The 23,220-nt window shown below is 52.5% G+C and overlaps 1 protein-coding gene across 8 annotated transcripts in view; it reads left to right on the forward strand.

The window, feature by feature from the left end:
* The window catches only part of TMEM273 (transmembrane protein 273), an 82,508-nt gene extending 60,478 nt beyond the window's left edge, over positions 1-22,030 (forward strand). For 2 of the 8 annotated variants that reach the window (XM_008521972.2, XM_008521976.2), the window contains 5 exons: positions 9,400-9,453; positions 10,351-10,491; positions 11,734-11,764; positions 15,401-15,424; positions 20,831-22,030. In XM_008521972.2, coding sequence (XP_008520194.1) covers positions 9,400-9,453; positions 10,351-10,491; positions 11,734-11,764; positions 15,401-15,424; positions 20,831-20,855 — 275 coding nt within the window. In that variant the 3' untranslated portion in view covers positions 20,856-22,030. Of the gene's footprint in view, positions 1-6,721; positions 7,055-9,399; positions 9,454-10,350; positions 10,492-11,733; positions 11,765-15,400; positions 15,425-20,830 lie in introns of those variants that run through there. The other 6 variants (XM_008521973.2, XM_070615352.1, XM_070615350.1 and 3 more) reach the window with 5 other exon arrangements.
* Positions 22,031-23,220: the final 1,190 nt, after the last annotated feature.

Raw genomic sequence — 23,220 nt, forward strand, 5'->3', positions numbered from 1 at the left:
TTCATCCCGCAGGGCATCTTCTGCAGCCTTGGAGGAATCAGTCCCCAGCTGCGGTACAGCAGGTGGGCTGTCGGCAGGGAGACCTCCCAGGAGAGATGGGACAGGCTGGATGGTCTAGGGCCACACCGGCAGGGTCTATTCTGGCTTCTGAGGCCACACTGCACCCCTCGCATCTGTGTCCCCACTGGAAGCAGCATGTGGCATGGGGTCAGGGGTGCAGCTGTGGTGCTGTGTCTCTCATAGCTTGTGGTGGGCTCATGCTCAGCTCCATGGAAGATAATGTTGAACAGAGCAGCTAAGCTGACCCAAGGAAAGCTCTGGAGACACTCAGAGGGGTCCCTGAGCTGACCTTGGGGTACCAAGTACAGAGACGTCCCAAGCTGCAGACAAGCCCTGGTCATTGAACCACACACGACACATTATGCAACTGGGGTCAACTGGGAGCTACTGTCTACCCTGTGTGCTGGTGTGAGACCCTCCCTTGCAGCCAGGCCAACCCAGCTTCAAACCCCAGAATTCTCCTGTTCAGTGTGTGACCCTGAGAGGACACAACACCTGCTGGAACTTCCTTGTGAAATGTGGACCACGGTCCCTGGGGGAGAGGCCCCTGCGCCCACACATGACACACACGGATGCATCCAAACGCAAAGATGCCGTTTCGTTTTGGTCTTGCCAGGAAGTCTTCTGAAACTTCAGGGACTGGGTCAGCCCACAGATATAAGGGAGAGGGACTTATGCATGCACCTGGCAGCTAAAAGTGATGGCGGTGTGGCCAGGAGGGGAAACCACAGCGCCATGGGGGCCTGGGAACTAGACAGTGAGGGGGAGACTGTTTTTATTTCAATGACCAACAGGCATTCCTAGGCAGACCCAATTCCCAGATGACCACGCTTCCTCCCTCCACTTGGAGGTCTAGCTGGGGAGCTGTCCCCTAGTTTGGCCCAGAAGTCCAGTGGGGAAAGCGAGGTGTTGGGTAGGAGGACCCACAGGAGCTGACTGGCCAGGCCCCATCTGAATCTTGGAGGGTCTGGGTGCTCCAGGAGGCCCAGGCCATGCCCGGCTTCCTCCTGCTCTGCCCAGAAGACCTTGCCAGCCCTCCAGCATGGACGTCGGCTGGGCTGAGCTTTCGCAGGGGGAGGTGACCCCGGGGAGTGGACTGCAGGGCCCTGGGGGGAAGTGGGCCAGCCCTGTGTGTGGCTTGATCTCTAACTTTTAAATATTTAGCCGTGTGGCATTCCCTGGGCTCTGCAAATGTTAGGAGCTGCCTTAAAAGGGACATGTACGGTGGAAATGCCTGGCACAGACCCTGGCACATGGTAGGGCTCAGTGAGCCTCTCTCCTGGTAGATGGTGGCAGATGGCTCAGGGTTGCCACGGGCCGCGGGCTCTGGGGTTGGCTGGGTGTTGCCCTTTCCTCTGCGGCGTCACATCATGGCCCCCTCCCCACAGGCCAGGCCAGCTGTCATCCCACAGCCCCCCCCAGGCACATGCTTCCCTCGGCCAAGCCCCAGAGGAGTCCAGAGCGAAGCTTCCTAGAGACTGAAGAGCATCGTATGAATATTGCATGAATAATAATAACCCCACCACTTAGCGGTTACGGAGCGCTTTCCTCTTCCACAATCCTTTACCATCATTAATTAGTTATTCTGCTTCCCGCCTCCCCTGCTCTTTCTGCAAAGCCTTGCTCTTGAGCACAGGCCTTCTCTGGGCTGAAGCCCCAGTGTTGAGTGGGTGGGCTGTCCGTCACCTGGAATCAGGCAGCCTCCTGGGGGCCTCGGCGGGGCTCAGCGACTTCTTGTCACAGCAGAGACCTGAGCCTGTGATGGGGAGCACAGTTTCCTTTCTGATCTGAGTGCCACCCTAGAGCCACCTCCTGGTGTGCTCTGCTCCCCACATCTCCTGTGACCCCCAGGAAAGCTGAGGACCCGTCTCAAGCGGGTGATGGAGTGCTGGTGGAGGTCGGGTCCCTCCGATACCTCCATCAGTGCCCACGGCCCTTGAGGATCCTTCCAGCCATGGCCAGTCCCATTGAAAAGAGGCCACTGAGCTGGGAGCCATGTCACATCTGGCCTGAGGCCACTCGATGAGCAGTGGTAGAATGAGGACTCAGATGTTCTGGTTCCAAGTCTCATTCCTTCCACCACGGGGTCGTGGAAAGGTTTCCTGCCCCCACAGAGATGCTCGAAGATGGAGCAATCCCCCCACCAGTGAGTGTAGGTTGTCTGGGTGTACCGTCTATGAGTTGCCCACCAGGACCTCCCTGGACACCAGCGTCCACCTCTCTAGGGCAGCCTCAAGCCCTTCCTGGCTTCCAGCACCTCTAGCTCCCTCGAGGCTGCAGCAACATCTCTGCCGGGTGACACATCAGCTCCCCTGCCAGGTATAAAAGTACTTGCATGTCACCCCTCCTGGCCAGCATGGACCTGGGACACCCTGTGGGGCCCCGCCCCATTGGGAGCGCTCTCGTGCCTGGAGCTCCCTCAGCTCCACCTCGGGCCAAAGCCGGCTCCCAGCCTCCAGCTCCTCCATTAGCGTGGAGGGTATTGATCAGCTTGGCTTCTGCAGCTGAGTGTTTTAATCCCAGTGTGTGAATCTTTAAGAATTAATTAGCAAAGATTGCTCGGGAAAAACAAAGCGGGCACATATTTCGATACCGTCTGGTCACCCACCATTATTGTTTTCCTCTTAATTACGATGCTATTTCTGGAAGCTAGAGGCCTTTTCCCTTGTGTTTCATAGCCTCGGGCCGCCCTCTCCATCTTGCTGGTGGCCTTCCATGGCCTCCTGCTTCTAGATCCTGCCCAGGGTGGCCGTGTCCTGGCCGGCTGTCCAGTCTCCATAATCTGGAAAACCCCAAGAGCCTCAGTTTACCTGTGTCCCCGCGCTGCTCTGACCTGCCGAGCTGCCTTCTTTATTCCCAAGCCCTCATGCCCCCTCAGGCCGCCTGGCCTCTCCTGGCACCTCTTCCTCTGCCTGCCCCTTCCTACCCCTGCCCACCACTGTCCCCATTAGCTCCCACTTGTCCTTTTGGTTTTAATTTAAATAACACTCGCTCCCGGGAACTTTCTCTGACTTCCCCAGGCTGGATTAGGTCCCCTTGGTGCCCTGGATGGCTAATGGCTGTGTACTTCTGCGTGTTCACAGGGACCCCATGCACGGAATTCCTGACTCACTGCCCATCTACCCGGCCTTAGGGCCACTGCTGGCCAGGGGCTGGGAGGTACCCAGCTAGGTTTTTGGGGCGTCTCTGACCATGTTCTCTTGCTGTGGAAGGGGATCCATGGAAACCAAGGAGGTGTCCCAAGGCCCCCACGCCCCCTTGGAGCCGTCTCTGCTTTGCTCTCCTTCTCCTGTTTCCCTTTTGCTTGTCATCTCTGGAGCCTGCGTGGCTCTGGCAGGTTTGGGTTCTGCCCTCAGTCTCGGTGCTGTCACGGCCCCAACAGCCGTGGGAGAGGGGTGGCGACATCCTGTTTACTCAAAGTTTGGCAGCTGCTGTCTCTTCTGTGAGTCTGGAAGAGGGGATGGAGGAAGAGCAGCTTCAGCCGGTTTCTAGGCTTGTGAGGAAAGAGGCTGAGGTTTCAGCAAGTCGCAGCCGTGTCGGAGGAAGCCTCGAGATCTGAGCTCGGCTCAACCCAGGCCAACTCAGTGGTGCTCCCATGTGTTGCTCAGAGACGACAGAACCCGGAGTCTGCCTTTGGGCTCCACGCCCTTAGTTCCCAGCACCTGGTGTGAGGCCCCACGGGATGGCCCCCTTTCTCTCTGCACCACCAGCTCCCTTTGCCATCCTCTCCCAGGGGGACCCCAGCTCGGCTTTACTCGGCCCCGGGCCTCAGGCAGGAAGCCAGAGACATCACAGCAGCGGCAGCCACGTGTGTTGTATGTGTGTTCCACGCGTGTCCCGGTCTCAGAGCTACAGGAGCTGTGCTGTCACTCGCTTGTTTCTCTGTGGCTGAGCTTTACTTCCCTCTCCAGACCCGGTTATCACTCAGTACTAGAAACTCGATCTTATCACTCTAGGCCACTTCTGGTTCAACGCTCAGTAGTTTTGGGGTAACTTCCCAGTTGGTTCAGGATTCCCCCCTTCCACCTTCTTGCCTCTCCCACGGGGTGAAATTAAGTTCCAAGGAGTCTCACATACCCTCCTGGTCCTGGAGAGAAACAGCTCACCCTGGGCTAGCTGAAGTGTGTCCTTCATGCCACAGAACAACATGCGAGCAGTGCCAACAGGACAGGCAGAAGCATGACAAGCGGCAGAGGTGGTCCTGGACCAGCAAAGAGGCAAGGGACTTCCAGAGGAGGTGGCTTTGTGCGAAGCCTTGAAGGATAACTAAGGGCTTCCCATAAAGACAAGGAAGGCATTACATCAAAGAGAGAAGCACGTGCAAAGGCCCAGAGGTGCACAGGTTGCTTAGCTTGCAGAGCCTAGCAGGGTTTATTTTGAGGCTGTGCTGTGAGCTCATTTGCAGGCAGCATTCTCTGCTCCCATCCCCACCTCGCCAACCTGATTTCCAGTGATGCTGTATGGAGGACCTGCCACCTGAGTCATCAGGACTCTCCAGACTGCAGATGACAGTTACTTAGCTAAGATTAAGATAAAGAAGGTATTTCCTTATCAAGGCAACTGAAAAATTGAGAAGAGGTGCTTCAGGTACAGCTGGATTCAGGGGCTCCAAAGCTATCTTTAGGACTTGGTGTGAGCTTGACCCTCTTCTGTGGGGTCTTCAGTCTCATCAAGTTCCCTCCACCCAGTGGGCCTCCCCCAGTGCCACAGTTACCAATTCCAGAAGACACTCCTGTTTCTCAATATTTTCTCCAAAGTCTCAGAGTTGAGTCTTACCAGCCTCAGGCGGATCACCTGCCCCATCCCTCAACCAATCACTGCTGACAGGAAGAAGGAATATGCTAATTAATCAGGTATGGTTCACACATCCATCCTAGAGTCAGCCCGAGGGAACCCAGTGGTGGTGGCTCCCCAAAGGAAAACCGAAGTGTTGCCAACAGCCAAGGGGTCTGGGGAGGTGGACAGGACACACAGTAGATGTCCAGGCCACACCCCCCAGGTCAGACTTCCTCCAGCTCGTGGAGACTGAGCTTTGCAGGAAGGTGCTGGACATCACCCATGACACCCTGATCTTTTCTTCAGTATAAACCTTGTCTCCTGTCTTTCATTGCTCTTGGACGCTCCTGGGTACCAGGGCCGTGGGAGCACACTGCAGGTACTTCATTCCGATGTGTGGGCTCTGTTAGGAGATGACGGAAACCTGTTCTAGACATACAAAACCCCCTCCTCTAGCTGAGAATGGAGGAATTCAAGAGATCTAAAGTTAGGAGCCATTCTGCAATATTTAAGTTCCAAGATGGAAATGGCCGGGCATCAGTTGACAAACACTTAGGGCGGCCTCTCCCTATTTTTAGTTCCGATACTTATAGAAAGACATCTGAATGCATGCACGCCCACTGCCCCACAACTGGAACCACACAGCCTGAATCTGCCCAAATAAGGGTGCTGAAGCCTGCCAGCCCCCGTTGAGGGTGGGCCCAACAGGTGTCGTGGACGGCACGGGGGTCTGGGGGTCTGAATGTCAGGGACCGGCTCTGGGCTGGCCAGATTCCAACTGAGATGGGGCAAGGCCTTCAGCTCCCTGTCTTAGACAGCGGGCTGCTGCTGCCTTCCTCTGAAGGCTGCCCTCTCATGTCCTGGGGGAGGGGACCCAGGGAGCCTTGAGGCCTCAGAGCCATTTACTCTTGCAGGAGGCTCCTTCCTGTTGGGAGGCCACTTGCAGAGAGCAGGCTGTGCTCTGCAGGACTGCGGTGGGAGGGGCTGCAGAGAGAGGGGCTGGCAGGGAGGGGTGGAGCATCTGGTCCTCTGGCAGCAGCGGGTCCAGATGGGGCCGGGGGAGGGAGCAGAGACTCTAGACTCAGAGCTCGTAAGTGCCTTTGCACACCTTAGAAAAAGGCACCGTCTTCCAGTCTCCTAGGTGTAGGCTCCGGTGTGTGGCTTGGTGACAGCTCCTGGTGCACGCCACACGGAGACTGTGCGGTTGGAAGCCACCCTGGAACCTCGGCAGGCCCGTCTGGAGGCAGTCCGCCTGCTCTGGGTTCCAGGGCTGTGCTCTGAGATCTTTGCTCCTGCCCTGTGCCCCCGTCCCAGTTCGGACAGTCTGAGGAGTGCCAGCCTTCCAGTCCGATTTGGCCAACCTTGTGCCTACCACTGCCCCAAAGACCGGCCGTGGGACAGCCAGCCCTGCTTGGCCGCCTTGGCCTCTCCTCTGGGTCTGAGAGCCTGTCCTCTGGATGCTGAGCCCCCTCCTCCTGTTTGCCAGCGAACCCAGAGAATTCCAGCAGAAGAAGGGCAAAGCAGCTCCCTCCTGGGTCTCTCACAGACCTGAACGCAGGAGCTGTCTGGAGGCCTCTGTGCTCACAGACCGGCCCTGCCAGGGCCATCCCTCCTCCAGCTACTTTGCAGAGCCAGGGGAAATCAGGCTGGGGGCTTGCGGGGGCTCTATGGCCCAGGAGGGCCGCCCCCAGCTTGTGACCCTCGCGGGAGGCCAGGATGGGGTCAGAGTGTCTGGTGTGCTCATGACCAATCCTTGCCCAGGGCCTCCTTAGAGCCACTACCCTCCCTGAGGAGGCGAAAGGCTGCCGCCAAGTGGCCCTGGGGCTGGCTGGCAGGAATTAGCGGCACCGGATGTGGCCTGCTGGAGTGCACAGCATGCTCCACCGCCCAGGCTCGTCTGCCTGTAGCTGTAACAGCAGCGGCCCCACGGAGGTCATTCACCCAGTCCCTGACCTGGGACCTGAGGCAGGACAGCCTGAGGCCCAGAAAGCCTGTTGGAGGCCAGGGACCGGGGGCAGCCTCAGGGCTTGGGGCAGACACAGGATGGGGCTTGGAGAGTGGTGTCTAAGGGCCAGACACTGTGGGGAGGGGGAGGTAAGGAGTCGGGACTGAGCTGAGCCCCAGCTCTGGGCTCCCTGCTGGGGAGGTGCAGAAAGAGCTGAGCTCTCAGGATGGCGCCTTTGGTGTGCGAGGTTGATGAAGGATGTTGGGCAGACTGGTAAGCACTGGGGTCTGGTTCTGTGGGGAGCGCAGGGCCAGGCTGCTCTGACCCTAGACATGCGTGCTTTCTCCTCTCCTTTTCGGCCCTCCTGCCAACAGTCTGATTCTGTGGCCTAGCCCCCGGGGGTGTCCCTGTGTGCACGTCTCCTCGTGTTCCTGTGTGTGTCTCTCTGTATCTCTTTCCATCCTCCTCTTTCTCCATTCAACTCTCATCTAGGGCTCTTATAAAGTTTCTATGCCACAGGCTCCACATGGAGAGGGATGGTCAGCAGGGGAGGCCCCCCGAGGTGGAAGCCGGGAAGGATGTCAGTGTACGAAGGGGCAGGGGGGAAGCTGTCCCTCAGTGGGCCTGGCCCACTCACTGATGGCCTGCCCTGTCCCCTGCCTTCTGCTCAGTAAAGGCAGAGAGAGGCCAGACTGGTGTCAGGAAAGGACCCCGGGTGAGCACGCAGCACATACAGCTCACAGACACATCCACTCCATTTGGCGGACCTAACAGCCCAGCCCCACCAAATGCACAATACAAGGCTTTGTCCATCCCTGGATCGGTTTGCAACAAAGCCGGAGCAGCAGGAGGAATGCAGACAATTGATATAAAGAAGCAATGTTGCTCAGTGGGGGCCACACGTGGGCACACGCATGAGAGAAGTCACCCAGTGTCCAAGAGGACCTGTGATTAGCCCAAGCCTGTGTACTTTGCTTAAGAATGTCCTGGCTTTATCCGTCTACCAAGTGAAGGCTCCAGAAAATCTTCCACCATGCTACGACGATGCCTTACCCACCAAACGACGATGACGTCCCCTGCAGAGCATCAAACCAGCGTGTCCCCGGGTGGCCCTGAGCATGGCCAGCAGACATGGCTGCGTGGAGAACGTCTTTGCTGCTTTGACAGCGAGTGAGTCCCTCAGCCGCTATTCAGCCTCCAGGAGGTCCGGACTCCCAAGGTGGACTTCTCTTGGAACAAAGCTGGGGAAGATCTGGTCCCTCCCAACAAAGTCACCTGCTCCTTTTAAGGGTTGTGGCACTTCCTGCTTCTGCCTTTGCCTGAAAGCTTGAACTTGAGAGTCAGACTTGGGCCTCACCACCCACCCACCTCCTGCCCGAGCCCCTCCAGCCTGTAGCCTTAATGGTTTTGGCATCATTCTGCTAGTTAGCTCTCTGGGGTCCAAGTTCGCAGGACTTTGTGGGGCTCTCAGTGTAGACAGTGGGGCTAAGCCCCTGGCCCTGCCACTTGCCACTCCTCTTGGTTCCTGGGCACATTATCAGGTCCTCCCTGCCTCCAATTCCTCCTTCATCGAGTGGTCGTGATGGCAGCGCCTGTCTCACCAAGATGTTGGAGTGAGTATTAAGTGTATTAACACAGACGCTGCACCCAACATCTGCCTCGAAGTAAGTGGTCAATTAATGTGTGCCTTCCTTTCCAAGGCCCACGGCTCTGCCTTGGCTCTCGCAGGGCCTGTCTGCTGGGCCCACGGCCCCGGCTTGTGAGCTACATTTCCTGTCTTGAGGTTTCAAGTCCTAGCTAGAAGAGTGAGACACCCCTGAAGCGTCCTCTATCACCATCTTTCACTCATTCATTCATTCAGCAAACATCTATTAATGCCTCCTATGTGCCAGGTGCCAGGTCAAACGCTGGGGTTAGAACACTCCACAAGGAATGGAACAGCCCAGTGGGGAGACCGGCAAGAAGACACATTCAATGGGATAATAGCCGAGAGGCTCTTAGGGGAGCGCCTGGGCACACGGCAGCACTGTGTGCTGTTAAATAAACAGGAGAGGTCAGTTATGATGGGTGAGTCCAGCCGCTGTGGAGCACACGGGGTGAGGAGGGGGCAGCCAAGCCAGGAGTAGGGAGTCAGCAGGAAGTCACATGGAATCAAGACTAGGGGAAGGAGGAGAGGGTAGAAGATGGGCCAGGCAGAGGGAATGGCCCAGAGGCAGCAGAGCCCCGGCCTGTGTGGGGAACTGGGAGCAGTGCGGTCTGGCTGAAATTGAGGGTCTGTGGGAGAGATGGAGGAGGCTAGAGAAGCAGGCAGCGGTCAGAGCCTGAGTCTTGGAAGTCGGGTTAAAGAGCTGGGGTACCTGACTCGACAGAACCTGGCTCCTGGTCTGGATGCCAATGAGGCTCTGAGTCCCACCCAGAAAGGCTCCGAGTCACTCCGTGGCAACCAGGAGCCCACCTCTGTGCTCCTGAAGGTGGCGGCCAAGCAGGAGTGGAGCCTGCGCCAGGCTTTCTCAGATGCGTGGGAGCGGGTGGCTGGGGACAGGGCTTTGGCCCTGGACCCCTGGCCAGATGGCAGCCAGCAGTTCTGTTCTAACCACGCTCTGGGTCTTTCTCCGCAGATGCTGGAGGAGCTCAAGTGCTGGCCACGGGCAAGTCCGCTGGGGCCGAAACTGGTAGGTCACTAGGCAACTTTTTCTGTGTGTGGGATGGAGCGGGTGGGGAGGGGACACTCAAAAGACGTGGGCAGGTCGGGGCGTGCAGGCATTGGCCTCCCACCACTCATCTCAGAACAAGGCAGCGCTCACCTCCAGGCCTGCCTGAGTGGCTGACACAGCTTCATCCCAGGGCGGGGTGGGGGTCCTGCGCGATGTGAGCCATCAGGGCGGCCTCTGTCCGCTCTCTGCGAGATGAGCAGTTCCAGCATGTATGGTGCCCTGTTCTGCAGGCATGAGGGCTGGAGAGCAGGGTCTGCCGTGCTCCTGCGCCTTCGCTGGTGCCTTCCCTCTGCTGCGCGGTCCAGCTCCTCTGCACCTCAGGGGCTCGGCTCGTGGGCAGGGTGCAGTTTGCATGTCACCTCCTTGGGAAGGCTCCCGCCTCCCACGCCAGCCCAGCCCACCCCTGTGACCTGGCATTAGAGTGAGCTCTACTCTTCCACCCCAACTGCGGGCTCCCCAGCACGGAGTCAGGTCTCATTCCTCTGCCTTCAATGCTCACCAACGTGCAGGCAGTCGACACAGACACAGTAAATGAATTAATGAAGGGCTAAATGAGGAAGGAGGGCTACAGGAGGCCAGAGAATGAGCCATCAGCCACTTTGAAGCGATCTCCACAGCAGAAGGGACCAGGGATGGAGTTGCAGGAGGAGGGGATGGGATATGGGCGGAGGGGCAGGGAGCGACGTGCTCCCAGGAGAGCGGAGAACTGGCTGGCTTCAGCGGGTCGGAGTGTGGAACTTTAAGGTCCACATGTGTGACTTTAGACTTCATCTCACATGTAAAGAGAGCTGTGGAAGACCTTTGCAGGGTGGTGATGCAGTGAAGACCGCTGTTCAATTCCTCCCTACCCTTCAGATATCAAATACGCCCTCATCGGGACGGCTCTGGGCGTCGCCATATCGGCCGGCTTCCTGGTGCTGAAGATCTGCCTGATCAAGAAGCACTTGTGGGATAATGAATCCACAGACCAGAGGAGCACAAACCCAGACCCCAATGGTAAGGGAAGGGCGACCCTCACTCTCAGTTCTACTTCTGCTTGGGACAAGGATGTGGTCTGGGCGGCCCCCCCGGTGCAAGGCGCTGAGGGCCACTCTGTAACCCGGGATGGAGAAAGAATACAAATCTGTGGGCCGAAAAAGATGCAGTGAGCTCTGTGTGTGTGTCTGTCTGTCTCTCTCCCTCCCCCCTTCTCTCTCTGTCTCTCTCTGTCTCTTTCTCTCTCTCTCTGTTTTTCTGTCTTGATGTTCCTAAGAATCAGTTTCCTGGAGAAACGTGTGGAAGGGAGCTGAGCTAAGATCAGACAGAAGTGTCTATTCTCTTATCCAAATAATGGGATCAGCTAAGATGGATCCCAGGAGGTGTGGAGGCTGGGCCGGTGGTGGGAGGTGCTGCTGCCGGCACTGGTTGTGTGGGCCAAGCTGCATTTTTTTGGTAAATTGGGCAAGTCCTCTTTGGAGCAGCGCTGGGTGTGTCCTCATGATCCGAGCGGAGCTGGGCTTCCGCGAACCCCGGGAGTTCTCCGTGTCCTGCACGTCACGCACAGATGCCCAGCAGTCCATTTGTGAGTTTTGACAGCAAAATGCAACATGGATTGGCACCCCCTTTCTCTCAAGGCGGGACTCACAAAACTGCTCCCCGGTCATGTAAGAATGCTCAAGGGGATAATGCTGTTTTCCATGAGATTTTCCAGAGGACGAGGAGGAGGGAGCCTCACTATATCTCTGGAAAACGCAGTTATTCTCTGGGATGACATGCAGAAGGGGGTCTGGGCCAGGGAGAGGAGGGGCCTCAGCGCTGGGGGCTTCCTGAAGCCAGTGTGTCCAATTACGCGAGAGGCTGGATTCATCACAGGAGTTTGCTTACCATTGATTTTGGATCCCTATGAATAAGGGGGGAGAGTAAACAGCCTCTTCATCACACAGCGGGAGAAATGCTGGATCTCCTGAGGACCGAGGGCCCAGGGTCTGCAAGTGGAGGGGGGAGGGGAGGAGGGATGGGGGTGTCTAGGAAAGACTCAGTCTGGTCTGTGTGCTGGGCTAGGGGGCTCAGGGGTGGGACCTGGAGAGAGAAGCTCCCACAGCACCAAAGGGGAGGGGGGCAGAGCACTCAGCCCAAGACCACCCCCAGTGGCCCCAACCGAGGCAGGTGGGCTCTGACCCCTGCCCGCTCGCCTGGCACTGAGCAAGCTTCACACCCGTCACTGTGCCTCCTTCCTAACACCCTGCTTTCTCTGTTTAGACACCACCGTGCGAAAGAAGAGAGCCCCAAGGTATGGTCGCAGCCAAGAAGGGACGGGTGTCATCCTCCCTCCTGTTTTATCCATCCTGCTCCTTGACCTGTTATCCCAGTCCTTTTCTCCACTCCAAAATGCTTCCTAGGGGACTAGAATGCACCCCACCACCCCCTCTCCCACAGGGTGCAGTAGCCAAAGGGGGCTTGGGTTTGCTTCTGTGCTCCCTGGGTTAGATTTTGCCTTACCCCTCTATTCAGAATAAGGCCCCCAGTCCCTGCCATGACCCACTTGGGAGGCCACACGTGGCCTGCTCCAGGTACCTGGCTTCCCTGCTGGCACCCAGCCACACTGCTCTTCTTTATAGAGCTCATGTCCTCCAAGGACAATCCTGCCTCAGGATCTTTGCACTTGCTGTTTTCTCTGATATGGACTCTTTGCCCAGGTAGCTGCAAGCTTTGCCCTTCATTTCCTTCACACTTCTGCTTCAGTGCCACCATTTCATTTTGGATGGTCTGTTTAAAAGAGAACCCCCCCCCCGACCCCCTGCCAATCATTCTCTTCCCCTTAGCTGGACTTATTTCTCTTCATAGTACTTTCCACTCACTGATCTTATATGATATCTTGATTTGTTAATTTTTCTTGATGGTTTTCCCCTTAAAATGTAGGGTCCTTGAGGGTGGGGTGTTCCTTTTCATCTCTGTAGCCCCCACACTTAGCACGGAGCCTGGGACAGAGTGGGTACTCATATATGTGTTGAATGAATGAATGAATGAATGGGCATTAGGCATGGCTAGATGCTGAGGATTAAGACAAGTAAGACAAGCTCCTTTAGAGTCCCCAGGGCAGAGAGGCACATCACAGGGGCTCGTGCATGGTGCTGCGGTCGGGGGCTGCTGTGACAGGGCTAAGCGTGTCCCCCCTAGTGCCTTGTGGTGCAGAGGGGTGCAAATTCCAGCCGGGAGGCAGGGTGTCCAGGAGGGCAGGGAAGCCTGGGTCTGTGTATGGAAGGACAAGGAGGAGTTCACTGGGGGCGGAGAGAAGTGCACCCAGGCAGAGGTCACCCTGACACGTGCAGGCGCTCATGGGATAACCGTGCGAACATTCGGGGAGCACCGTCCAGTGTGGCAGGAGCCGCTGTTCATGTGACGCTGTGGAGAGAAGAGGCTAGAGAGAGAGGGGTTTCTACTTGTGGAGGGTTGGAGGGGCTGGTATGCTGTGTGAACAGTCTGCACCCCAGCCTGAAACTTCTGGTCACCACTGAAGGACTGAAGTAGGAGAAGGATGGAGTATCTTTATGTTACAGTAGCGTCGGGGGGGGGGGGCCCAGCTGGAGATGGGAGACCTGTTGGGGAGCAAGGATCTGGGCGACACTAAGGAGGCAGCCGGCCAGGGCCTGGGGGCTGAGCGGAGGTGCAGCCACGGAGGACTCCGGAACAGTGTAGCGTTGGTGGTGGGTCGGAGGATCCTGGCTGCGTGGTGCCCTTTGAGAAGCAGATGGTTGGACAGGGTTGGGCAGTGGGCTGTGGGGTGAGATGCTGACTACTTTTTGGACACAGTGAGTCTGATGCTTCTGGAGAGTTCCAAGTAGAGAAGATGCCCAGTCAGCTGGTAATCCAGGCAGAGGTCTGGGCTGAGTTGGGTGGTGGCTTTTGGACGGGGCCGGTGGCACAATGTCCCCCCTCCAGTTCTTCCCTGGGACCTGGGGCCCGGTAAGTGCTACGTAGTGCCTATGGAAGGAATGAGTGGATTCGAGAATGAAGGAGAGGCGATGTATGGCGCCCCGTCCTCAGGGTGATGCCCTGGGGGCCAGCTGGTCTGGTTTCCGGCAATGGGTTCTGATTGATTTAGGCCCTAAAGCATAGGTCATCAACCCCATCTCTAGGCATTGCCTGTCTCTGTTTCTGACTCACTGTTGCTCTGTCCTGGCCCCTGGCTGCCCCTCCATCTCCTTTGTGGCCAGCTTACAAGAAACACCATGCTTTTTGGGGGGAGACAGGTGTGATTAGGGTGACCATTTACATTTTCTTCTAAATCAGGATTTCTGGAGAGTGGAGATGAGGCACCACTAATAATTGTGTCAGGCCAGTTGGCGTAAAGCTGGACTGTCCCAGGATAAACAGCTCTCAAGGGCCACCAAGTCCCTGAGGCCACTCGTGCAGGAAAGGAGAATTGCAAGTCAAGGCTCTGAAGGCCCCTCCCTTCCCCCACCCTAAGGGGCCATGCCCCTGGGTCAGCGCTGTCTTCTCCCAGCCCTGGGGATTGGCACCATGCCGGGCTCCCTGAGTGTGCAGCTGTGGCCCCGGCCGGGAGGGGCAGCACAATGGCTGGGCTGGGCTGGGCGCTGACTCAGGCCCTCCTGAGGCCCTGCAGAATTAGGGCAGGCTGAACTTCATCAGGGGTTCAAGGAGGGCTTTGGGCAGACAGGGGCGCGGGAGGCCATGCATTGGGCCTGGAAGCGTGAGAAGGCTTAGGTCTTGATGGTGGGGGTGAGGGGACCAGCAAATGAGTAGACAACCCCCAGGCCCAGAACCCACATCGCCTTTGGGGGTCCAGCGGGCTTCTGTGGTGGGGCGTGCAGGATGCGAGTGGGTTTTGGAGGGATGGGCTGTCTGCAATGGCGAAGACTCTGCCCACAGCATGGCCTCAGGGGCCCTCTGCTGGGTGGCTGAGGCACCCAGACTTGTGGCTGCAGCTCCTGCGGCCAGCTCTGGCCCTGTGTCAGGACGACGGAGTGGTCAGGCGGAGATTCTAGCATAGTCATCTTCTCACCACCTCGAAGTGAGGGATGCTACCCCGGCCATCCAAACCGCCCGGATGTGTGGAGGGGCGCTTTGAGTGAAGGCACTTTTCTTGGAAACTGCAGCGCCCCTGGACGTCTCCAGAGCTTGTTGCAGACTCTAGGATGTCAGGGACATCTTAGTTATGGAATTCACAAAGCCCAATTCTTAATCCCAGTGTGTGCGTGTGTGCGCATGCATGTGCACCTGCTGGGGGATGAGGGGATGTGAGAGGCTGTGACGATTCATGATGACTGACTGACATACGTATGTGTGTGTGAAGATGCTGCTGTAAATAGTACAACACAAGCCAATTTAAAAGCATTGCTGAACGAACGGTCACTGTGTATGTTCGTTTCAGAGGAGTTGCTCAGTTTTGTGGGTGTTTGGAAGTCCTGGATTATTTTGATACATCGAGGCTATAGGAGGCAATTTCCATAATCCAGGCGAGGTGGCTGCAATCGTCATTCAGCAATGAGCACTATGAAAGTGAAGGACAGGAAAAGGAACGTGAGGGGTGCAGGAGGAAGACAGGAGGGTGGAGGAAGGGAAGGAGGAAAAGAAGGGTGGGGTAGAGATGGGTGACTGGGAGTCACTGGCTGAATGAGAGTCCCCCGCCACAGCAGGGGTGCATTCCCACACCATGTGCGTGGAATTGCTTGTGGCACACGTCATGCCAGAGCTCCTCTACAAATAGAGGGATTTTCCAAGAGAAGGGAGTTACAATTCAAGTTTCCAAAACTAACACTAGATGGAGTCAGGCTGGGTCAGGAAGAAGTTAGACCGGAAAGAAAAAGCTGAGGATGAGCAAGCCACTCTCCTGGAGCAAAAGTCTGCATGTGCTTTCTGATATCTAGGAATGATTTCGAGAACATCTGGTTCTCCTGTTTTGCAGGTCGAACCTCCATTTTTCTGAAAGGTGAGTTGGAAGAGTCATCACTGCTACTGAAAGGAGGAAGGGCTGGTGGTCTCCCACGTTGGCTGGCGCCTCCTCTGCGTGCCCCACACAGGACCGCAGGGGGACTGCTAGCCGTGGGCCAGAAGTCCCTGTGCCAGGATGGCCGTGAGACCAGCAATCAGCATCTCTTTGGGACAGCTGCAGGAAGTCCTCATGTGGTAGTACTTTGGCAAGATTGAAAATGAAGCTGTGGGGCATTTGTCCAATTAGAGCTGAGAAAATTGGGTTTTAACAGCAAGATAGTTCATTTATTTTTTCATTTACCAAGACCTTCAGTTTGACAGAGGCCAATCAAATCATCAGCCAATTTAGCTCATTTGATGAAAAAAAACCCTTTTCTTTGTGTCATCAAGCTATCAGTTTGGTGGAAGTGTCTGCTTTTCCAGGCTGCTTTGGGGTCTCAGAGCAGACAAGGCCAGAGTGTGCAGGACGGGGACAGGACCTGGGCCACCCGGCTGAAGGAGCCCTGCTCCCAGGAAAGGAGGCGCCTCCCCCCCACCCTGGTTTATCCGAATCGTTCTATCACACCTCACCTTCCCGAGGCCCGCTTTGCCCCACCTTAAGCACTGCCCACAGGCTCTTACCTTCCTTCTTTAGAAAAGTCTTCAAATCCATAGAGAAGTTGAAAGAACAGTGCAATAAAAACATATACACCTTTCACCCAGATTCACAAATCAACATTTTATCCCATTTGCTTTCTCTCTGTATACATATATGTTTTGTGATCCACTTAAAAATTACTGGAGACATCATATTTCATCCCTAAATACAGGACAATTTGTCTCCCACATAATCATAATACAATGACCACCCCTAAGAAGATTAATCATATTTCAATAATATTACACAGCACATATTCAAATTTCTGCTGTTGCTTCAAAGTCATCTTTTATAGCTCTATTTTTCCAAGCCTGGATCCATTGTCCTTGATTTTGTCTCTTTCTTGTCTTTTTCACAGTTGGACAACCCCTTTGCCTGTTCATCCACAGCGTTGTCAATCTTGAAATACCTAAGCCAGTTGTCTTGTATGATGTCTCATTTCTGGATTTGTCTGATTGCTTCCTCCTTAGCAGATTCAGATTAAGAATTTTGTCAACAAGACCACAGAGGTGACAGTGCCTATGTGTTATTGTGTCTTCGGGAGCCACATGGCGCCAGGCTCTCTCTCTGTTGGTGATGCTGCTCTTGAACCCTTGGTTAAGAGACCAACGTCTAGGTCTCTGCCCTGTAGAGATAAAATTTCCCCTTTGCAATTAGTAAATCATCTGATGGGTGGCACTTTGAGACCACATGAGCATCCTCACTCCCAACAATTCTTCACCTAGTGACTTGACGTTTATTCATGATCCATTTTTGAATCAGTGATTGCACTGGGGTTTACGAAATACTGAGTTTCTAATTCCAGCATTCCCTCTACATTTAATAGCTGACATTCTTCTAGAAAAAAGACTTTTTCCTTCCTCCCCCTTTTCTCTTTCTCTTACTTGTTGGACATTGTTCCTATGGCCTTCAGTGCATTCTAATCCATCACCATCATGGAGCTTTTTGGCGCTCAGATTGTCTCAAGTTTGTCCAGTACAAGTCACTTCTTGGTGGTTTTGGACAAAAGCCTGTTAATCATTGAATGTTTCCTAGATTTCCGACACCACACAGTATCCCAGGCTCACCTTTTTCTGTCCCTGTTCAGACCTGGAATTGCCCATTTTCCCTAGGATCCCTGTTTTTCTTCTTCTTCTCCTTTTTCTCCTCCTCCTCCTCCTCCTCCTTCTTTGATGTGGAATAGTTTTCAGAAGCCAAGATCTGAGCACACTGTATGCTCATGACTATTGAGGCCTCATTGCTTCCAGCCCCTCTCAATGGACAGTCAGCAAATGTATATTTGGATCAAAAACTCAATACCATAGGTTCTTCTTAAGCTGTCTTTATTCCGTATTTCTCTCTTCCTCATCCAAAGTGAAAACACTGTTTCTCAACCATCTGGATATTTTACCCGTTTGCTCTATTCTGTAATACAGACAAAATACTTCCAGAATTACGACACTATACAACTGCAAACTTGCTTAGCAACTTGAAGATTTCTTTGCAGTTTTTTTTTTGTTCTTAAAATTTACGCTCTATGTGTGCAGACTATATGTTCAGATTGAATTAGTTATTTTCTCTGTGTGGTTATGCTATCAATTTGACATAGCGTTAGAAACATTTGTTTCAGTGTATATGCTGTGTTAATCCTTCCTTTCTTAATCCTTTTAGTTTAATTTTATTTTTTGAGTTTATAAAACATGTATGTGGTTCAAAGCTGAAGATACATAAGCAAGGAAACTCAGAGAAGTCTTGTTCCCTCATCTGTCTGCTCCGCCCTGCGCCCCTACACTGACTTGAGCTGACTTTTTTAACAGCTCCTGCTTTATCCTTCCTGTGTTCCTTTTACAAAAATATATTTAATTAAAACATTTTTATATATATACTTTTTTTATTAAATTAAAGAAATGTTTATACATGTACATAAATATAAATTTTTAAAGAAGTCTTGTATGGGTTTATTTTTTTATTTGGATCTCTGATCCATTTGGTTTTTATTGTGGTGTGAGGTATGAGACAGAGATCCAGTTTTATCTTTTTCCCAAATGACAGTCCAGTTATTTCAACATCCTTTTTAAAAACCACCCTATTTTCCCCAGTGTTTTATTTGCCATCTTTATGATGTTCTAAATTTCCATATGTACTCGGACTATTTCTAGATTTTATATTATTCTTCAATGGTATCTGTGACCTTTGTCATGTCCTAAATTTCCATGTGAAGTCAGACTGTTTCTACGCTTTCTATCATTCCCCAGTGATATCTGTGGTTGGTCGTGTGCTAGTCCATATTCTTTCTTGTGGAAGCTTCATGGTACGGACTCTCATCTGGCACGGCTGGTCCCTCTGCACTCCCCATCAGGCTTCCTTTGCAGGGGCACACTCTTGCTATTCTATTCTAGAAATTCTTGCATGTTTGTTTTTCCATACAAACTTTAGAACAACTTCAGAACCTATCTCTGGAGACAGACATCTTGGTATTTTTATTGGGGCTGTGTTACGTTCATGTATTAAATTGAAGACGATTGACTTCTCTATGATGTTAAGCAGTCCTTCATGATTTTTTGTTAAATTTATTCCTAAATAGTTTATGTTTTTGTTGCTTCTGTAAATGGAGTTTCCTATTATGTCTCTTACTTGGCCATTGATCGCTTAAAGATTTTTTTGGGGGAAGTTAACATTATGGCAGCTGCCTTATTGAATTTTACTGTATATTATTTTATTGTTATTATTTATTGTTTCTGTTTGTTTTCTTTTTGGCCTCCTTGAGTTGTCATCATATTGTGTCATCTACCAAATTGTAGATTGTCTTTCCCAGTTCTTAAGCCTCTAATTATTTTCTCCTCTCTGATTGCATTGGCTAAAACCACCAACGTTAAATAATAGTGGAAGCAGTAAGTACGCTAGTCTTGTGCCTGACCTTGGTGGGGAAACCACCAGTGGTTTTCAATAAGTGAGTTGCCAACTTTGGGGCTAAAGTACATACCGTACCATGTTAAGGAAGTATCCATTCATTCCTATTTTATTGAGTTTTTAAAATATGAAATCTGTGTTGGACTTGGTCAAAAGACTTTTCAGCATTAGTGGGCATTAACTCATCCTCCGCAGATATACGCTGGGATAGGCCTAGGCAAACCAGGACATATAGGTACCCTGGTGATTACTTTAGCTCAGGTTTGCTTTTCCCTTCTCTCCTTGTTGGTCTGTGTGGTTTGGGGAGGATGTGGTGGAAGATTTGGGTTTAGGCAGCCACTGTAATCCTTGGGTCTCCAAAAGTCTCTTTCTCTTTCTCTTGATACCCAGCCCAAGTGTGCAGCCTGATTCACTTACTAGTCTAGCCAGCAGATGCTATCTCAGTCTCTGCCCAGCTTATCTTTTCCTGAAGCTTGTGTCTGGCTTTCCAGGGGCTGATAACACACCCACCTACAGAGGAATCGCTGCCCTGTCAGAGAACAGCTTTGTCCTTGGGGAATCACAGGTGCCCCTTTGCAACTCAGGGACATCAGGGGTGAGAAGCAGCTGCTCTCCTGGTCTGCCTGTCTTCTCTGGGCATCAGTGTCTCAAGTGCAAATCCTGGAGAGGTCCAGCCATTTTAGATCCTCTCCTTAAGAAGACCTGAAGGGGGCCTTTTAACTCAAGACTTGTTAGAGATAACAGGACGGATGCACTTTCTGTTGAGCTCCTGGACTCCCAGACCAACCAGCTCAAACTCTATGTTCTGCTGGACCCACCATCCTTTAAAGGAGAAGCACAAACACCTGACAGCATTTGAGGCCCTCTCTTGGAATCCCTTCCTCCACTTCTCTCTCTCTCGGCATCCTTGCTTGTTTCCAGCTTACTTGTCTTCCATGTTGGCTCTGCTGCCATCAAGCTCTGTACCCCTGACCTTGACCCATGCCCTTGGTCCTCCACACATGGCATAGGTAGGTACATGCTTTCCCTTTTATGGTTGTTAACTTGGCTTATCCCATTGATGCTTCACTCTGTCCTGTCTTTCTGCTGCCCCTTCTCCCGAGTGGAGATGTTAGTTAGAGATCAAGATATTAGGACTGAACATGCCTGAAGGAATGACATAAACAAGTACGCAATGCAAGCATAAATATGTCATTCTGTTATAACCACAGATAATGTTGATATGAAACTACGGTGAAGTGTTGGTGGAGGTGTTGGTGAGGCCCTTAGCTGAGAATGGCCACAGCAGCATCTCTGTCCTACCTTCAGCTCAAGCTCTACTGTACCGGGGTCTGGTTCAGTGATCTCGTCCTTCCTGCTGTGTTCCTAGTCTTTAATATATGTCTATACTGCCCCTCCCTCCCATCAAGACTGATACGCTAAGTGACCCTCCATAACAGTGTGTAGTTCAGACTCGAGGATGTCAGTTTCCAGTTCCATTCCCATAGCTCTGTCATTCCTCATAGCATCTGCCCAGATCTGTGCAAACTTCTCCAGTATGGGAGGTGGCACTTTCCCCTAGATGAGCCTATTAACTTTGGGGAATGACTTCTTTCCTTTTTGTCACCACAGTGGATAGGGTTTTGTGGCCTCGGTTTGGCAGGCAGAAAACAACCTCAAGGTTGACTTCTATCTGAAAAACTCTCCCCTTTACTTAGAAGCCACTGGTCTTCAGGTGCCTCTCTGTGTTTCATGAGGAAATGCCCCGCCTTGCTAAGATTTGCCGATGAACTCTTTCATACCTGTTTAATCGTGTGTGTCCTGCAAGCATATGACGTGATTAGTTAGATCGTAGTCATTCTGTCAATAAGTCTTCCAGATGGTTCTCTTCCTTTCCAGAGATGCACAAGTGATTGAGCTGTAAGTGAGCGGCTTCTTCAGGAGGGGTTGGCAGTCTGGACAACTGTCCACATTTGCGGCCTTGGGGACGTCTTGAATTTGAGTGTCCAAAGCTGGCGATAGACCTTCATACGGAACTCAGTGTCCAGGGCAAGTAACAGAATGAACAGAAGCTATGGTACCTCTGTCCTGAAGGAAACTATTGCTTCTCTCTTCAAGAAGCTGAGTGTATAGAGGAAGGCATGCGGACTTGATCCAGCAGTAAGAAAGGATGGAAGCCAGTAAATCCTCACTGCCTATCCCGGTCCACCATGTTGGAGCTGTTCATGCTTCCGCGATGGCATTGTGTCCATGTCAATGGAACCTACACACAGCCAATGGCTCATGGAATGAGAAACAACTCAAGACATAGCCTCTTTAGCACCACCATCTTAGCAATGGTAAGCAGCATTTTCTAGAGCTGTTGGCCTCGCTTTCTTAGCTGCCAGAAGAATCCCCCTGTGAACATTCAGGGCCCTGAAACATGGACGCCGTGAGACAGTCTCCATTCCTATAAATGAAAGACTGACTTTCCAAAGGAAGGAATAGCAGGCTGGGCTGGAGTGAGAGGAAAGGTCTGACAGCCATGGAATGAGCCTACAGCTCTTCGATTGATGGAGCCCACAAAGGATTAAATGAGACAGCAGATGCCATGCCTTGTAGAGAGCTATACAAATGTAAGCGACTCTTGTTGTGATTAAAGAATGATTTTGTGTTTATTATTACAACGTGCATGCCTTATCATGGAGGACACTACTGGTGGAAGCTTAGGAAACCCACGTCTTTTTATTATTGCCATAAACCTAAGGTTCTGTGGCATCAGGCCCATTAACATCTCTCTCTCCTGTAATATTAACCCTGGATTTCTGGCGCTGCATCAGACTGCTCTGTGCGTTTCCATTCAACGGAAATCTGGGTGGTTGTATGGACTGCTTCTCCTCAGATTAGGTTATTCTGCTTGTGTGTGATGAAAGATGAGCTATATTTCAAAATAAAGTGCTGTGTTATAATAATTTGCCTGGATTCCCAGGACGTCTTTTATCTGGCTTGATAACAACGTAGTTCATTAGCAGCCTTTGCTAACTGATAACCTAAAGCAGTAACACAATACTCATAAGCGATTTTCTGTGTGTAAGATAGAATAAACCATCTTGTAAGGTATCTTTTAATTGATTTGCTTCTTTTAGCAGCATTTTAATTAAGACATCTGGGTTGTGAATGGCAGAGACACTTGTGAACTGAAGGTGAATGCTTCCGGAATCTCAGTCATCGTTTTATTTCCTATAGACTCAACGGAACCATGGGTCCTCTCCCCCATCCCATGTCACGACACTTTCTCCCAGCTCCGCTCCTGGGCACTGGTTTCGTATGAGCCCCACACAAGGTCTCCTATGTGAAGAACCCAGAGAAGTACTCTGAAGCCTTGTGCTCTCTGTGGGTTATAAAGACTGACATGCCCTGTGAGGCGGAACGGGCTGGGGGGGCGCTATGCTACAGATCTCCTTGGCTTACACCCCAAATCCAAGCCCAGTGACTTCTCTCTGTGGAAGTCCTACTGGAAGCTCTCTGACGCCCCTTTTGACAGCCTGTCCCCTGGGAGTAGCTCCAAGGGGCAGGCTCTCTAAGACATGTTTAGAGGCAGTGACAAGAAGTCATTGTGTCTGTGGGTGCAAAGTCTTGAGTGAAGGCCATTGCGACTGGCTTGCCCTGTGGTTTGGAGTATGTTAGCAGAGGCCAGGGCCTGGGACAAACCCTGCCCTCCCAGCCCAGTAGGCCCTGGGGTTACCGGAATACATGCAGATCCCAGACAGCCCACCTTGGCAGGCAGACAGGCTGCAGACAGCAGCAGCCAGCCAGGGTCTGACAGTGTAGCTGGGGCTTACTGCCTCCAGGATTCAGTACCTGGAGAAGGAGAAGGTAAGATGGGGAGAGGGCTATCTCGCAAGATCAAGAAATTAAAAAGTACATATCAATCTCTATATGTACAAATTAAAAATATATTTACATTGAATCTATAAATTACAATCAATACATACAATTAAATAAATATACTTGTGTGTACTCTTCTATGTGTGTTAAAAGTATACATCTCATAGAATTCTGATTGATTCTACATATTCTATCACAGACTATATGGGGATTTGAGCAAGTAAATAAATGACACCCCTTTCGTCACCCAAGTTTGGCAATAGCTGAGAGGCAGACAATAAGTTAAGCAGTTGGAGACTAAAATATCAGAGTTATTGTGATTTTCAAATGAGTCACGACATGTCAATAGCCCTTTGCAGCCCCTAGCGTCCTGCTCGGCATCCTGGCGCCAGTCCAAGCCAGAGGCAAGCTTGGGTTGGAGG

This window comes from Equus przewalskii, chromosome 1 (genome assembly GCF_037783145.1).
Source record: "Equus przewalskii isolate Varuska chromosome 1, EquPr2, whole genome shotgun sequence".
Taxonomy (NCBI): Eukaryota; Metazoa; Chordata; class Mammalia; order Perissodactyla; family Equidae; genus Equus; species Equus przewalskii.